We start from the raw sequence: 13,657 nt of genomic DNA on the forward strand, positions 1-13,657 counted from the left end.
GGTGGAATGGTATTTGGCATAGCAAATGCAAGTAAAATGGAGGAGAAAGGATGGGAGGGGGAGGAGCGGGGGTTTACTGAACCCACTCCCCCTGCAGTGTCCCTTTTCCTCAGTACAAATTACAAGTACAGGGCTACAAATGCTGAAGAACTAGCTGAAGCCCCAGCCTTTCTCAGTTGCTGCAGGATAAATTGCAGGTGACTGAGTTTGTTTCTAAGCTCACGGTCATTTTAAAACAAACAGCTTAAGGTGCACAGCTTCCCTGGAAGTTCTCAGGGTTCGGCGTCCCTGGAGTTCTCGGGGCTCAGCTACCCAGGGCAGTCATTTATCTATCCGTCACTAGGAGGCATCCTCACCAACAGTGAGGGGAAGCTCTGCCTCAGCAGGAGGAATGGAAGGTGGTGAGTCCGCCACTAGAGATTAGGGACGGTGGGATCTCGCATTTGTTCCTGGAGCAGCAGCAGCTGTAGCTGGTGTTTCAGCACAGGGGGCAGAGTCCACCAGCGGGAGCTAGCGGGCGGGAGCTGCCACCCTTAGTAAGAGGGTGGCTGCAGAGGGAGAAACAGAAACACCCACCGGCAGCCAGCTAGGCGACTGTGAGGAGCATCTCCCCTCCCCTCCCTCCCTCCATCCACACCCCCGGCGTGTGGGAGAGGGACTGGAGAACTGGGCCCAGCTGACTGTGGTTGCCCTGGGGGGCTGGAGCGGGGAGGGCTTCCCTCCCTATCTAACCTTGTGGATCTTCAGCCTCTCCCCTGCCCTGCCTGGCTGCCAGGGCGCAGTTCACCTTTGTGAGTGTAGTCTTGCTCCCCTTCCGCGCAGCAGCACTTGAAAGGATTTGGTTGCCATGGTGAAGGAGAAAGGTAATTATAAATATTGATCAATGTGCGTGGCTGGTGAAGTTGAAATGACACAGCAGGGTTAGACCATCTCATGGGAAATGATCAATCGGACCCTGGGCAGACATTTTTGATGAGAGGCTGAGCAGTTTTCCTGCTGAGAAGTCGTGATTGCCATTTACTACAGGCGACTTCATTAAGTGCCTTTAATTTAGCAGTGTGGTGTGACGCCCAAACCAGTTCAGGGGTGTTAGTCGTCTGACGGTTATCCCACTTTTCATGTTCTCTTCTGTGTGTGATATGTGGCTTGCTTCGCCGCCGCCCCCGTCAGCTGAGCTAATTAAGAATTTAAATGAAAGAGTAATAGTTTCCCAAACAGGTTTGTGACTTGATGGCACTCGTCCGGTCTCATTCATGCAGGGAGAAAACCCTGAGTGATTTTAAAGGTTTCTGCGGTGTCTGGTACCATTACGGCATTATTCTTAATGACTTGAATCACCCTTTAAAGGAGTCCCTGTACTTCAAATCTAATAAAATTATGTCATGAGAGTAGTGGAGTGGGGGGAGGGGGGTTCATGGCTAGAGGATCAGCACAGGTACATATTCCTCAGTGCCATGAATGTGTTCCTGAAAAGTTGAGCAGAAATCATATTCGATCATAATTTCAATGGTGAAATGACTCACTTTTTTAGACAAAAGATTGCCCCCTGCTTTCTTTTAGCTAGGATGGTGTAGTGAAGACTGACCTATGAGTTTAAGAAACTGTGACTTTAGTCCTGACTCTTCCATTTACTAGCTCTAGACCCCTCCTTTCCTGCTATAAAAAGAGGGGGTTAGACTAGCTGTCTGACGTTCCTTCCAGCTCCAGTTTTTTATATCTTATGGTGGACCACACCTGTACTTAAGAAATGAGGATGCCTGCTCCTTCTACAACAATTTGTACCATTTCGGTGACTTAAGTACAGGTATATTTTCATTTAGAGCCCCCAGGGGACTGAGAAATGAGTATGCTGGACTGGAATTGATCTTTGTTTGCTAGAAAGTTAGATTTTATTATTTTAATAGATGGATTCAGTAATGGGATCATGCAAGCTAACAGCCATGCAAGGGCAAGTCAGTGTGGGAGGGAGGGGAAGGAGAAAGTGCCTAGTTCTGTATATCAGTTGTGCTTCTAATCATTCTTTAGCTAATGTGGGTTTTGCCTTGAAAGCTTTTCCAAAGAATAAATGCAAATTGTGAATTTAATCAACTGGATGGTTTTTGTTTAATATGTCAGCTTTGCTCCTGTAATAAAATTAAAACTGGTTTCCTCTTCTGTGTCTCCAAGATACCCTGCCAAGGAGTTGAAGGAAAAGCAGGGTTTGATTTGCATTGTCAGGAGTTCCTCTCTTGACTTTCATGGTCAATACTCTCTTCGAAGCAACCTACCACTTATTTTTATAAGTTGGTAGTTGACAGGACTTTGTTTCCTTGAGATGAATGAGTTAGGTTGCAGCTGTAGGGGATGATACAAACCTACCTCTATTTTGCTATAAGAGAGCCCATGGTAGTCAAGAGATAGTATGTATGATTAGTCTGATATACTCCCAAAGACAGAAGATTTTTAAATCTTCTGCATATACCTCAGTTTACCTCTCTAAATACTTAGTATACATATGAAAACAGCATACCTAGTGAGAGCACTTTGGTTTGCCAAGACTCCCTCTATCCTCAAAATTGAGGACCAATTGTTTTTTTTTAAAAAAATGTTGAATGATAATTTATTCTGATTATTTTGAGTAAAGTAAAACAATTAATGTCAACAGTACATGTGCTGTTTTTGTTACCTCCTTGTTTTCTGATTATTTCAATCAGTAGCATAGAATCTCAGGGGTGGAAGAGACCTTGTAAATCATCTGTTGCAACCTGCATCTTAACAGAACTCTTGCAGGGTTAGAAGAGGATAGATTTAGAGCTAGAAGGTACCTTAAGGATCATATAGTGTAACCCAGGGTTTAGAGGGCCATGTGGCCCTCTAGGTCCTCAAGTGCCACTTTTTGACTAAGTCTAAGTTTTACAGAACAAATCCTTTTAAGTGGATTTGAACCAGGTCCTCTTCCTTCAAAGCTAGTGTTCTGTCATGATGCCTCTCCTACAGTAACAAAAGCAACTGATTTTTTTGTAGCACTTTAGGTACTTTGGTTATGTAATTACACTTGAGAATTCACAGAACATTCTTGGAGGTAGATGCTACAAATATTGTTATCCTGGTGTTTGTAGATGAGGAAATCCAAACTCATTCAGGTTAAATGACTTGTTTAAGGTCTCCTAGCTCAGAAGTATCAGAAGCAAGATAGAAACCTATGTCTTCCTGACTGCAAGGCCAGCACCTTGATGTATCTGCTTTGCCGAGCTGCTTCTAAATCATCCCTGACATCCCTGGGGGGTAAGGGGGTGTAGGTGGGGACTCACGATTTCCTGAACCAGCCCATTCCCATTTTAGACAGCTCAAAAGTTGGGAAACTTTTTTTTTTACATCTACCTTTCTACAACACCCACCCATTGTTTCAGCCCTCTAGAGCCAAACGGAACAAGTCTATTATATAACAGCCTTTCAAATACTGAGAGACATCCACTGTGTATTCCTTAAATCATCTTTCCTACAGACTAAACATCCCCTGTTCCATAAATGGATCATCATATGGCATTGTTTCCAATCTCCTCACCACCCTGGTTAGCCTCTCTTGGGTGTGTTCCAGATCATTGGTGTCCTTCCTAAAATGTGGCACCTGAACTGAACATAGTACTTTTGATGTGATCTGACCAAGGAAGAACACAAAGGCAGGTGATGTCTTTGCAAGCTAACACAAGAGCCATACTATGAAAGAAAGGCATTCTATCACTGGTGAGACAGTTTATAGAAGTAGTCCAGCTCAGCCCCCTCCCTCCTGGGGACCATATGAATCACCCCTTTGACAGGCTTCAATTGTGCCAGTCTAATACCCAGGGAGACAATATGTATGCGCTGACCCAAACAGAGACCCTTTTAAAGTGGAAGCAGGGGACTGGTGCTCCATATTTGTCGCACTAACCAGTTAGTAATGGTTTTCTGAAAATTTATCTGCCTTATTATTTCTCTACTGGAAGTCTTTAAGTCTCTGGTTGGTGTCAGTATGTGCTGGAAATAAACCATGCTTCTAGACTGCAGCTCTCCTCTGTACGGTGCTTGCTCACATAGTTTGACTGACATTATGTTTTGTTCTCCTGAGCAGGCGCCTATTCACTTCTGATCTCAGACACTTATTGATCCAGTTGGCTTGATGAAATGGTTATTACTCTGAAGCCTTCAAGGATAACTTGTCCTTGTAATATCCTGTAACAAAAGAGCACAAAAGACTTATGGGCTCCTGAGTCATTATCTTTTTTGTGAGATTCCTTGCTGTCATCCTCAATCTGATCCAACAAGCATTCATTAAGTGCCTACTATGTGCAAGGTGTGGTGTTAGTTCCTTGGAGATATCTCACTATACAGTATAAATAGTATATAGTCTAGGTATCCTGTAACTGTCAGATTGCTTTGTTTACAACTTGAATTTTCAAGTCTATACCTCTTTTGCTGTTTCCCAGTGAAAATCAAGGCTTATCAAACCTTCAGAGGAATTGTAGAAAGGAATATGTCATGTAGATGTTTGAAGTCTGGAGAGTATAGATGTGTTATGATGAAAGAGACTATTTAGTATAGAATGAAATTTCTTAATTTGACAAAAATATTTTGCATTGTTTGCTTCAAAAAAAATCCTGAAAGAATTGGGCCAATAATCTTTCGAAGATAAAGAGGATCTTGAAAGCTTTGTCCAGGCACACTTCAATCTCACTGGAAGCAACATAGCAACCAATGCTTTTCTCTAAAGACCATCCCATCTCTGAGGCAACTTGGATGGCTAATTTGGGGATGACTTCTCTTTGGAGTTTCTTGATTGACAACATTTATTGAATTTAATGGTCCCTTACTATAGGCAAGGGCCTACGTAATATGAAGAATCCTCAAAGGAAACCAACTAAATAATGAACATTTATCTATTTTTTTTCTTGAAACCCATAAGGTCTTAATGGAAGCCAATGCCTTGAAAAATAAAACTCTAAAGACCCATAGGAGCTCTTAACCTGGTGTCTGTGAGCTTGATTTTTAAAATGTTAATAATTGTATTTTAATATAGTGGTTTTCTTCTGTAACCATATGTATTCTATTGTTATGCATTTAAAAACATTATTCTAAGAAGAGTCCAGTAGACTTTACCAGACTGTCAAAGGGGGTCCAGGAAACAAAACAGGTTAAGAAATACTGCTTTCATAAAAGGGTTTTCTCTTCTTTCCTAAGAGACCTATTTATTTGATGTTCTTGACTTCTAGCACCCTGTTATAGAATTAAAGAGGTTTCACTGAGCAAAGCAAATGTACCCACAGGACATATCTCCTTTGTCATTTTCCTGTGTGATTTTCACAGTCCTCATGTAGATACTTTCAGAAACAGAAAGAAATGGACATGGACAGTCCTAATTATCCTTCCAGGTTAGGATTCCATTGTTTCTCATAGATACTTGGAATTTTGGAACTGGATGTTGGCTTTAAGTATACTAGTGTGGTTATTCTCCCTTAAGGAAAGGAATAAGGAAAGTTCGATATCAGAAGTATGCCTTGAAGGATTGACGTAGTTTGACCAAACTGTTAAATATCCACAGAGAGAAGGTGATTCCTCCAATCAGTCAGCCAGTAAGAATTTATTAAGTACTTACTATGTTTCAGGCTCTGTGCCAAGCTCTGGGGATCCAAAGAAGGTCAAAACAGCCTATACTCCTTGACAGCAGAAGAAATAAATAAAGGTTTATTATTTACTTGGTCTCCTTTGAGGATTCTTCATATTACATAGCCCCTTAACTTTAGTGAGGGGAACCCATTACTCACAGCCTAAGGGAGAGGAAAGGCAACATGGAAAAACAACCACGTATGAATGAGATATCTACAGGATAGTTTAGAGATAATCAATAGAAGGAAGTCCCTAGTGTTAAGTGGGATCAGGAAGGGCTTTTTGTAGAACGTAGGACTAGCTGGGACTTGAAGAAAGCCAGGGAAGCCAGAAGGCGGTGATGAGGAGGAAGAATATTCCAGGCATGGCAGCAGCCAATGAAAATGCCCTCATCCTTCCAATGTCCTTTATAACACATTTCCATGACCAACTACTCTTAAGGCTGTGAATTCACTAGAGAGGGAGGTATGTCACAGTGACAATTACAAAAACTCTCCTCTGACACTGGAAAAGTCACAATCTTTTGGAACATTAGTTTCCCCCTCTATAAAATGAAGTAATAATTTTTGTACTCCGTACTCTCAAAGTAGTTTCAGAAAAAACTTTTTAGACTCTAATATATTGTTAATTAGTTATCATTAGTAGAGGTAAGTGGTAATTGTACCTAATGCTTAAATGCTATAATAAAAACCCATTTCTGTCCTATCCTTATTGATGATAAGGGAACAGAACATGATGACCAGCATGTAACAAAGATCTTAATTCAGCTTATATTTATTAACCAGACTCTCTAGTGAGATAGAGACAAAAAGGACATCTTTTTTTAAAATTGTTTTTCCCCCAATTACTTGTTAAAACAGTTTTTAAAATTTAAAAAAAATTGAGTTCCAAATTCTATCCTTCCCTCCCTTCTTCCCCTCACCCCTCACTGTGATGATAAACAATCCAATATAGGTTATACATGTGCAATCATGTAAAACATTTCCATATTATCACCAAGAGGACATCTTAAAGCATCCTTCACCAAGCCATCATCTTGTGGAGACCAGGAACTCACCACCCTGTCCCCATGTGAGGACAGAGAAAATCATTAAGTTTCTCTTTTAAGTCAAGTCAAATCAAACTCAGGCTTCCCTGTAACTTCCACCCTTTGATACTAGTCATGCCCTGTGGGGCTGAACAGAACAAAGATAATCCCTCTTCCACATGACCACCCTTCACATATTTACAGTGTGCTATCACTCCTTCCCTGTCTTCTCTTCTTCAGGCTAAATGTGTTCCATTTCTTCAGCAGATTCTCACATGACATGGGTTAGAGTTCTTTTGCCTTCCTGGTTGCTGTCTCTAGACATATTCTAGCCTTTGCTAAAATGTGACCCCTTCCCTTCACACCCCCCAAGACTTAACACAGTATAGTTCTTCCTTCCCCCTAACCCAGCCAGTGACATTACAAATACATTCTCACAAAGCCCCAGTCTAAAATCAGGCTTCCTGCTATCATGTCCTCTAGACAATTCCCAGAGATAAACCTAGCTAGCCTTAGCTTCCAGTAGGATTGTGTTCTTGTGTTGTTAAATATCACTGAGAGAGATGTCAAACACTTTACAAAAATAGTTCATGAATAAGTCCCATACCCAAAAGCTACAATAAGTTCCCGTAGCCCATTCAACTTTTGGAACACCAAAGAAAAGAGAATTTTCATTTTAAAAGTTTATGCTAATTTCTGAAAGTTTTTCACCCCACCAATTGCCTGCCCTCTTTAGGGGCAACTAAGTGATGCAGTGGATAGAGCTCTGGGCCTAGGGACAGGAAGACCTGAGTTCAAACCCCGATTCATACATTTACTAACTTAATGATGTTGATTCCTCTACTCTAAAAGGGGGATAGTAATAGCACCTGCCTCTCAGGGCTGTTGTAAAAATTAAATATTTCTAAAGCTCTTAACACACTGCATGGCACATAGTGGGTGCCATAAGAATAGTTGTTCACTTCTCCTTCTGCTTCCCCTTCCTTTCCTCTCCCAGTCCTTAAAAAAAGGAGCTAAAGGGATCCCCCAGACTCTAGCTTTGATCAATCACCTTTCATATGTTTACTTGAGCTTAATCTAATTTCCATTGTTCTATTCTTCTGTGGAGCTGAATTGTACCTTTTCCACATGTTGACAATAGATTTTTTTGGTGGCTTCTCTACCTTTTTGTTGCTGTTTGAAAAAATTCCCCTGAGAATTTTCATCTCTAGCTATGTGTTGATCTACAGTTTAGATGACTTCTAAGGTGGAAAAACTTATCAAAAATCCCTTTAAAGTACAGGATTTTGACCTTTTTTGTACCATGGACACCTTTGGTCATCTGTTAAACCATATGGATTACTCATAATAATGTTTTTTAAATGTATAAAATAAATGTTTTTAGATAATGTTTTTAAATATAAAAGATAAAATCAAATCAGATTCCAAAAGAAACCAATTATATTGATGTAGAGTTATCAAAAATTGTTGTAAACAAATTCACAGATCCTAGAGTAAGAACCCCCACTTTCTAGATTGTTTTTAAACTTCTGTTCTTGTCTTGTGGCTAATTGAACATCCTCTTTTTCCTTCTTCTCCAAACATACACACACATGCACACACGCATGCATACATATATACACACATACATGTGTGCATACATACATAGACATTTCAGTTCTGCATTCACAAAACTCATGGGTCGCTTTGATGACTTGTATATACATACATATATATGTGTATGTATATATCTATATATACATGGATTTTTTAAGCTTTAATAGTTGAATTTAGGTTTGTCCAGGAGTATATCTTTCAGTTGTGACATTATAGCTATAGAACTAACATTCCTCTGATATGTTATTTCCTCTAAACTTGTTTTCATGGAATTTTAACAATATTAGACAGGGTATGGCTATGTTTTGGATATGGTCTGAATAGAGCAAAACATAGCAATGGCCATTACCTGCTTTAATTGAGTATGATGTGTTTGACGCTGTGCCTCCATTAATGCTTTCTAAGATTATATTTGGAGCTGCCACATCACTTGCTGACTTCTATTGAGTTTGCAGCCCAATGAAACTGCTCATTTTCATGCAGACTGTTTTCTAGCCACATCCTTGCATTCTGCATTTATACATTTGGTTTTTAATCCCAGATGCAGTTTAATTTTGTAACCATTTAATTCCATCTTGTTAGCTTCAGCCCTTCATTTCAGTTTGTCAAGATATTTTTGGATTTCATTTTCTTTTTTGGTGCAATAGCATATTAGCCATCCCTCCTAGTTTGAATTATGCATAGATTTTATTAACATGGCATCTCTGAAGTTATTCAAATGATGATTTTTTAAAAAAAATGCTGAAGTCAGCATAGCCAAGGAAAGAGCCCTGTGGCACTCCACTAGACACTTTCCTCTAGGGTGATACTGTTTATTTCTTTTTGATCTAGTCAGTAGATCTATGAGTTCCAAACTTATCTAACTATAATATCAGCCAGTCCACATTTCTCCATATTCTCCACAAGAAAATTTTGAGACTTATCAAATGCCTTGCTAAAGTCCAGATATACTGTCCCTACTGCATTTCTCCATCCTACCAGTTCAGTGACTCTATGAAAAAAGGAAATAGGCTAGCTTTCATAATTCATTCTTAATAGATCAATTGAAGACTTATAGTGCCCTTTGAAAGTCACTTAACCTCTGCTTGCCTCAGTTTCTTCATCTGTAAAATGGGGATAATAATAGTACCCATTTCCCAGGGTTGTTGTAAGGATCAAATGAGATAATATTTGCAGAGCCCTTTGTAAACCTTAAAGTGCTACCTAAATGCTTATTAATACAAATGCTCATAAGACATTCCTTTAACTATCAAACATCTTTTTAACAATCCATCCGGAATCTCACTAGAAATCAGTGTCAGATTCACTGACTTAAGTTTGAGTAGTAGGCTGTTAGGATTCAGAGCTAGAAGAGATTTGAGAGGTCATCTAATCCAATTTCCTTATTTTACATATGAGGAAATTGAGATCCCCAGAGTTTAAATGACTTCAGCAGCAGAGCCGGGATGTGAACCCATATCTTCAGATTCCGGATGCAGTGTTTTGCAAAATATCCATCCTCTTACTCTTATTGAAAATCAAGGCAATATTTGCCTGTCTTTGGTTCTGCTCTCATTCTTCAAGATTCTTCAAAGATAGCCAATTATCTTGGAGTATAATTTATAAGACTTGAACTGGTGCTCCCCTAACTACCTTTTGTTTTATTTTTTAGTTTTAATTTCCTATTTTTTCAATTCCTTATTATTTTTGTTCACTCAAGCTTGAGAACATTCCTCATGATAGAGAAAAGAGAAGCAAGATGGGATTTAAGTAGTATTGCTTTCTATTAACGATTTGTCATAACTTTCTATTCCATACAAAGCAGAGGTACTGGTATTCCTCTTGTCCTCAACTTAACTGTCTCCTTTTCACTTAACTATATTCTGCTTTTTTTTTTTTGAGGCAATCACAGTTAAGTGACTTGCCCAAGGTTACACAGTACATTCTACATTTTATCACAGCTATTTGTTCATAAAATTTACCCACCAGCCTCTCACCAGCTTCTTAAGGCAGAGTTTGTATACTTTGTCTAGGCATCAGCACATCCTAACATAGTACCTTGCACAAAGAAGGTGCTCAGAAATGCTTGCTGATATGTCTCCATAGAAATTAAAAAGCATAAACAGTTCTCTACTTTTTAAAAGAAAATTATTTTTTCCCAATTACATGTAAAAATTTTAACATTTGGGTTTTTTGAATTTTGAATTCCAAATTCTCTCCCTCCTTTCTCCCCTCACCCCTCATTGAGAAGGCAAGCAATTTGACATAGTTATATATGTGCAGTCATGCAAAAAATTTCCACATTAGTCATGCTGTGAAAGAGAACACAGACCTAAATAGGTAAATAAGAAAAATACAGTTTTAAAAAAGCATGCTTTGATCTCATTCAGACTTCAGGTAGTTTTTTTTTTTTGATAAATACCTGTGTATAACTTTTAAAATTGGGTGTTTGTGAGGCGCCCAAGTGGTGCAATGGGACTTGGAATTGGACTTGGAGTCCTGAGTTTGACGCTGCCTCAGGCACTTACTAGTTGTGTGACCCTGGGTAAAACCTTTGGCCACTCTCAGTCTTGGTTTCGTCATCTGTAAAATGGGAATAATCATAATAGTAGGATTGTTGTGAGGATCAAATGAGATGGTGTTTTGCTCTGCAATCCTTAAAACCCTATACAGGTGGCAGCTATTATTGTAACAAAAAATAAATTGGGGCGGGGGGGGAGTTATTTGTGAAGTCCCTACTCCTTGCTTCCTGTAATCAAAACTCATTGTTATCCCTATCTAACAAGGTCTCCTCTCTGTCCATATATTCCCTAGACTTTGCATAAGACTCTGAAGACTATTAAATCACCTTGTAGGCTCTTGCAATTCCAGGTTTAATATCAATCCTCCATAAGTGACCTTTGTTATTTTCTTCTAAACTCTCTTAAGGTCACAGTGTCCATTTTAGTCAACTAACGCTGATTAAATTCCTGTTACATACTAGCCACTGTGCTAAGCACCAGGGATACAAAAAAAGACAAAAGACTGTCTCAGCTCTCCAGGAGCCTTCCTGATCCTCCTTCCTTTAGATCTGGGAGCTCTAAATTTGGTTTAGTGTTTTAGTTTCTTTCTTTGTAAATGGGGATTCAGATAACTTTTGACTTTTCAAATTGGAGTTGTGGTTTTAAAGAGGTACTGGAGAATTTCAAGCTTCCCTATAAATGATCTTGCATCATCATATCCACTAACTATCCATAAGCTAATGTGAACTTTGTATCTTGACCGTGGGATCTCTAGATCCTATCCCTGATTTATACCTGAAAGAAAAAAAAAAATCCAAAGTTTTCTTATTATTTTCTTGCTTAAAGTCTATTTGATATCTGAGCCCCAAAATATAGATCCGAGTTTTTTGGTAGCCCGAGAAGGGTCTGCCTATAGGGTACGATTTCACAAGGTTGAGAATGGGCTCTTCATTTAAACACACACAGACATCTGACTGGCACTATCCATTGATACCTAAAATCTTCATTGGAGTCAAAACTGTCTGATTTTGGGAAAGTTATTTCACTCCCTAGGTCTTCCTCCTTTTCCTTATCTTTAAAATAATATGGTTGAATAAGATGATGAAAGATCAAAGCTCTTTCTAGCTATAAAACCTATGAGCCTTTCCATCTATACTGAGATTTCCTGCTTAAAACACAGACACTCCTGGGAAAGGGCACAGTGCCTTAAATTCATACTGTTCTTCTAAATGACTAACACCAGACCACTGAATTCAATTCAGTAATCATATATTAAGCATCTACTGTGGCTCGAGGCACTGTGTTCACCACTAGAAATAGAAAGACAACGAAATAGGCCTTGATCTCAAGGAACTTTCCTTCTATTGGGGTGGGAGGAGAAAGGTATTACATATATACAAATCAATAAATACAAAGTTTGTCCAAATTAGTGAAAGGTAATTTGAACAGGGAAACAGTGCCCACATCCTCTATATAATAGGGATGAAATATAGGACTGGAGAGGAGAGATTGGGTATGATAGATGATTTAAGTCATCGTTATGGAGATAATCATTAAAGCTATGGGAGTTGATAAGGTGGCAAAAGAAGAGAGTAAAGAGGTAGAAAGGGGGAAGCTCACACTTAGAGGGGGAGAAAGAAGATGATCTCACAAAGCAAATGGAAAAGGGGAACCAAGAGAGAACTGTGCCATGAAAATCCAGAGAACAGATAATGTCCAGAAGGAGGGGCTGTGTCCACAGTGTCAAAAATTGCTGAAAGGTCCAATAAAGTAAGGTTTGAGAAAAGGTCACTAGATTTAACAGTTAGAACAGTGATGGATGTCTTGGAGAGAGCCCCATCTTGTGAATGATACAATTAGAAACCAGATTGCAAGGGATGAGGAAATGAATGGAAGATGAGGAAACATTCATTATTTAGAATTTGACTCTGAAGAAGAGAAGACGTAGTTGGCTGACATGGCAAAGTCAAGTGAAGAGGAAATAAGAAGGGAGGGAGGAATCAAGAGCATGTTTTGGGCAAAGGGGTGGTTGATCTTGGCAAAGACAAAGTTCATCTCTTCCCCAGAGACAAGAGGATAAAATTGAGGATGATGAAGAAATGAAGGCAAGGGTCACTGTCTCATAGCTTTGTCCAACCCTGACTGCCTCCAGAACTGAACTGATTGTCTCAATCAGGTCAACGCTGAGGAACATGGCATCATGAATTTCCTTGTAGAAACTTTAAACAAGAACAAAACAAAAAAATAAGGCCTGCTCTTTTCTGAAGACCTGTTGAAAAATTGTTCAGTCTTTGTAGAAAGATCATTTCACTAGGAGTCAGAAGACTGAAGGCCCAGAACTCCTTTGCTTACCAGCTCAGGGACCATAATCTAGTCACTTAGGCTCTTAACCTCCACTTGCCTGTTTTCTTATCTGTAAAGATGGGGATAATAATATCTGCCTATCAGTTCTCAGGGTTCAACACTAGGGTAGAGCTATAGAGGTCCTCTATGATGAGGAGGCTGAGGCCTAGAGAGGTGAGTCAAGTGACTCATCCAAGGTCACCTAATCTCTGAGTGGTAAGGCAGGAATGTAAACCCAGTTGCTCTGATTCCAAAACTAGCGGTCTTCCCACTGTATCACTCTAGGCTGCTGGGAAAAAAGTACCTGGCCAATTGCACTGTATATTTGTGACTTCTTATTCCTGTAAGAGAAAATATCCAATCCATTTTAAAGCAAATTATCCTTTTGTGTCTCTTGATTTAATTGTTGTTCTTGTGAAATTATGTTTAACCATCTCCCTGGACAAGGCCTCGGAGGCTGTTTTCACTGTGGTACTGTTCTAAGCTAGAGGAATTTGCAGAGGGTTAAAAGAACAGTGTGTAAACAGCATAGGATTCTTTTCCATTGTTGTCGTTCAGTATGATTTCAGCACACAAGAGTAGAAAGCAG

The 13,657-nt window shown here is 39.4% G+C and overlaps 1 protein-coding gene across 27 annotated transcripts in view; it reads left to right on the top strand.

Moving 5' to 3' along the window:
• The window catches only part of ABLIM1 (actin binding LIM protein 1), a 399,591-nt gene that overhangs the window by 161,277 nt on the left and 224,657 nt on the right, over positions 1-13,657 (top strand). For 14 of the 27 annotated variants that reach the window (XM_036736814.1, XM_036736822.1, XM_036736817.1 and 11 more), the window contains exon 1: positions 757-863. The exons of 1 other annotated variant lie outside the window; for it this stretch is intronic. In XM_036736814.1, coding sequence (XP_036592709.1) covers positions 848-863 — 16 coding nt within the window. In that variant the 5' untranslated portion in view covers positions 757-847. Of the gene's footprint in view, positions 1-755; positions 864-13,657 lie in introns of those variants that run through there. 12 more of the 27 variants (XM_036736804.1, XM_036736807.1, XM_036736810.1 and 9 more) reach the window with 2 other exon arrangements.

The sequence above is a fragment of the Trichosurus vulpecula genome, chromosome 8 (assembly GCF_011100635.1).
Source record: "Trichosurus vulpecula isolate mTriVul1 chromosome 8, mTriVul1.pri, whole genome shotgun sequence".
Classification (NCBI taxonomy): Eukaryota; Metazoa; Chordata; class Mammalia; order Diprotodontia; family Phalangeridae; genus Trichosurus; species Trichosurus vulpecula.